Genomic DNA, 3,860 nt, shown 5'->3' with positions numbered 1-3,860 from the left:
CTTTCTACTCTGTATACTGTCAATTTTGGCCTGTCATTTGCAGTCCAGGCTTTTCATAACATTGCTCATATGCAAACTAACAAGGTGTTATGCTTGAGCAACTCAAAAAGAAAAAGAAAAAAAGTTACCTTGCTCTCTTTCTCCACTGTTTTTCCTAATTTATCTATACACTCTCAACCTCATCCCCATTTTGGTAGGATTTTTTGGTTTTAAAGAACTGACACACAGGAAAAACATATGTTCATTTTTCTTCCAGCTCCTCCACACTTCTCCTTCATCTGCATAGGTCCTATTTTCTATTTATAAAAAATAGCAAATATATGAGACCGTGTTTGGTTTCACAGGGGAGACACTATTAATTTTGAGGCAGATTCATAGAATGAAACACACCAGCACCACTATCTTACAACATATCCCACTTATTATGAATAATTTTATTGAATTACTGGATTTTATGTATTCATTCTATACATTTGTAAATTCTGTAAATGTAACTTCTGTTCTAACAAATCTTTGAAATTCCATTTGCCTGTCACTGACATGCTTTCCTCTCTAATATACCATAAATCTGAAACTAAGTAGTAGTCACATGCCCACATCAACTACTCTTCAAGGTGGTACATGTTAAGAGGTACTTAAAGAGCAACCTTTGCATCCAAGGACCTCAGCATATTTTATAACTGCTATCCTTGCTTGCTTCACTTTACAGTGATATCATTCCAGTTCTAACAACCAAGAATAAACTGAGGAATGGATAGGCAGTAGCTGGCTCAAAATACAAACATATCTGTCCCAAAGTAAAGAAGTGAACTTGCATAACCCATTTTCAGCCCTGTGTGTTACAGTGTGTTTTCTCTTTATCAAAAACGAAATTCTGAGAGTAGTTTAGTAATTATTATTTAAATAAACATTATTTATTTACTTATTTATTAGATATTTAATTATTTAATAAGCATTTAGATAATTAAAGGATTATTTATTTAGATATTTCAATGTTATGTAAAATAAAGTGCATCTCTCACTAGCTGTTACTATAAATTCACAGTCTCATTTTTTCTGAATAGTTTTATTTTCATGTAGGCTTATTGATCAAACTTACCATTACCAGTAGTTCCAGTTGCACCAAACTGCAACAAAACTATCACAATGGAGCCATGACAGGCCACTCCCTGGCACTGTAGCTGTGCCTGCTCTTCTTTTGGGGGGCTCCACAATGCTCGCATTTTAGTAACAGAGATAAATAAGGCAAATTTCTATCTGGGGCTATATTAAAAGACCTTCCATCAAGTGAAACAAGATGGACAGTTATGGTGCCAACAGTATCTTGTCAGTTTTAAGGGGAAAAATACGGTTTTGTACTCATTACCAGTCCTTTAAGGGACTTAAACTAGAGGCTTCATGCATGCACACCTATTTAATGCTAGAAAATTGTATACATAACCCAATTTTCACTGTATTTTCCTACACATCAAGCATATTGTTTAATTGTACCATCAAAATTGTACAGAAAAAAGATCAAACCAATACTAGCAATGTATTGGTTTTATTCAGGCATTTGGTTACTCCTTAATAAACAAACAAATAATTCCCTAGGTGGCTACAAAATTCCTCATACTATCACATTAACTAACTTATTTATGCAAGGTAGTTTTTGTAGAATGAGGAGTCAAATGAAATCACCAGTCTGTGCCTTTCCTGGCCCAACACAGGAAGATGTTACAGAATCTACAGTGTCAGCAAACAGCTGACACCTATAGCAGCATTCCCAACTCTAAAATCTAATACCTCACTTTGCAAGCAGTACCTGTCAACCCTGAATGATTTCAGCTCCTCCTGGTTCTTTGTGACTCCCCTTTTACCTCTTTGCTGTCCCCGAAATACACTCAGCAACATCATCTTGCCTGTGGATGTGACACCAAGCGATTATGCTCTTTCCAAGAAAAGGGTGAGGGAAAAGTAGTATGGTGACAGAGGTTACAAAAATGGATTACAGGACTTCAGCATAACATAACACAGAGGTTAGTATTTGCACTGTGAAGACTTAGTTCCTAAATGAAAGCTGCATTTGCTGAATTAGACTCTCACATTCCAGGTGTGCATCATGCACAAGTCAAAACTGTCAACTGCCTTCCCCACCATTTACTTACATAGATCCATAATATGGTTTCTGCAAATGGCACAGTTATCGACCACAATGTCCCATGCCCACAGAGCTACTGCATTCCACTAGAGAGAGGGGGGAAAAAAGACAAAGAAAAACATAGTTTTAACTCAATTTACAGCACACAGAAATCCTTGTTATTCCTCAAGATACCGAGTATATTTTAAACGGAAAAGGTGGGATACTAAAAAAAACAACAAAACAAATCTTAGAAGTCCAGTTCCTTATCATTAATTCATAACTGTTACTAGAAAGCAGTAATGCATTCCTCTCACCTTCCAGACCCAATGTCTCCTTCCAACTTCAGAAACAAAGAAACTCCCATAGCTCCCTTTTTGTGAATCAAATGCAAACATCTGCATTTCTATTCAAGATCCAGAGGCAGGGATGAAGTTCATGCCACATCCTCAATTCTCATGGAATAGACAGTGCTCTGGAGATGCCATTTTGTTAAGAGGAGTTTCTATCATTTGTAGGATTTCTTTTACTAATCACACCCAGAGCACCTGGGGTCAAGAGCTAAAATAATCCCTAATGCTACCCTTTGACTCCTGAACAATCTCCTCTGCAAAAGGTAACTAGACAATGACCTACCAGCAAGGATGCATATAAAAATTTGGAAGTACTACCAAATTAACCTTTCAAAGACTGTGTTTATTTAAAAAAAAAAAAAAAAAAAAAGCTACTTCAGGGGGAGGGTTGGTGAAAAATTTCCATATTAATTTTAGAAAACTGATTCAGAACGAGGACTTTAAGACAAGCTATGCAGAAAAGCCTTTTTATTCATTCTCCCCACAAAAATGACAATCAGGTCTTCCTTCCACTTTTTCAGTATATGATTGTACTGACTGTACTAAATCTTCTCTACTTTGTTCCATTTAAGTTTCAGCGTTTTCACTGCTCCCCCTGAGCTCAGGATTCAGGAGGAATGCAGGCTGCCATGTATTGATAAGCACTACCAATTTTGACAAGCACATCAACTTTTAATTGGTACAGATATAAAAAGTTATCACCATCCTACTAGATCTTTTAGAAAATCAATCAGTACCAATCTCACTTTTTCTCCCCATCTTCCAGCTTCAAGCCTAGCCAGGCTTCTGGTGGAGGTACTCATCTTGCAAGGGCTTCATCCACACTTTCAGGCAGCGAGGATAAAAATACCCAGCACCCTTCTCTCTCCCACACTTGAATCTCTTGTCCCAGTGTAAGCTACTCTTGCAACTGGCAGAGCTGTGCCGAGCCACACGTGCAACAAATGCCCCTTGGCACCTCGCTAGGGAGGTGACACACTGCACTGACACAGAGAGGGTGCCGCCCCCTGCTCCTCTCACCTGTCTATCCCTACCTCCACAGAACAAGCCAGCACGTCACCCAACCACCTCCTCCTGCGCAGGCCCGCAGGCCCGTGCCGAGCTGGGGGCCTCCATCAGCACCGAGGGGTGACACACAAACCTCACCCATAAGGAGGAAGCGCTGGCTGGTGCCTGGTGACAGGGGCAAATCTTCTCCCAAACTCTCCCTCAGCACAAGCCCACAGAGCCTGCCTGCTTCCCCTGCGCCCACCTGCAACGAGCTACTACGAAGGCCCAGCCGCCAGGAGAGCCCCCGCTGCCCCACACGCGTTGCTACGGTTTGATTAAAACCAAACGTTAGAAGAAGCGACCGCACAAAACTCGCGCCCACCATGTGACGCAGCACC

At 40.1% G+C, this 3,860-nt stretch overlaps 1 protein-coding gene across 1 annotated transcript in view; it reads right to left on the bottom strand.

Moving 5' to 3' along the window:
• Nucleotides 1–3,860, bottom strand: part of RBX1 (ring-box 1, E3 ubiquitin protein ligase) — an 11,088-nt gene that overhangs the window by 6,374 nt on the left and 854 nt on the right. Inside the window, exon 2 of the mRNA XM_009996370.1 lies at nt 2,148–2,226. Within this exon, the coding sequence (XP_009994672.1) occupies nt 2,148–2,226 (79 nt within the window). The remainder of the gene's footprint in view (nt 1–2,147; nt 2,227–3,860) is intronic.

The sequence above is a fragment of the Chaetura pelagica genome, unplaced genomic scaffold, assembly GCF_000747805.2.
Source record: "Chaetura pelagica isolate M959 unplaced genomic scaffold, ChaPel_1.0 scaffold414, whole genome shotgun sequence".
Taxonomy (NCBI): domain Eukaryota; kingdom Metazoa; phylum Chordata; class Aves; order Apodiformes; family Apodidae; genus Chaetura; species Chaetura pelagica.
This window is presented reverse-complemented; position numbering and strand designations above follow the sequence as displayed.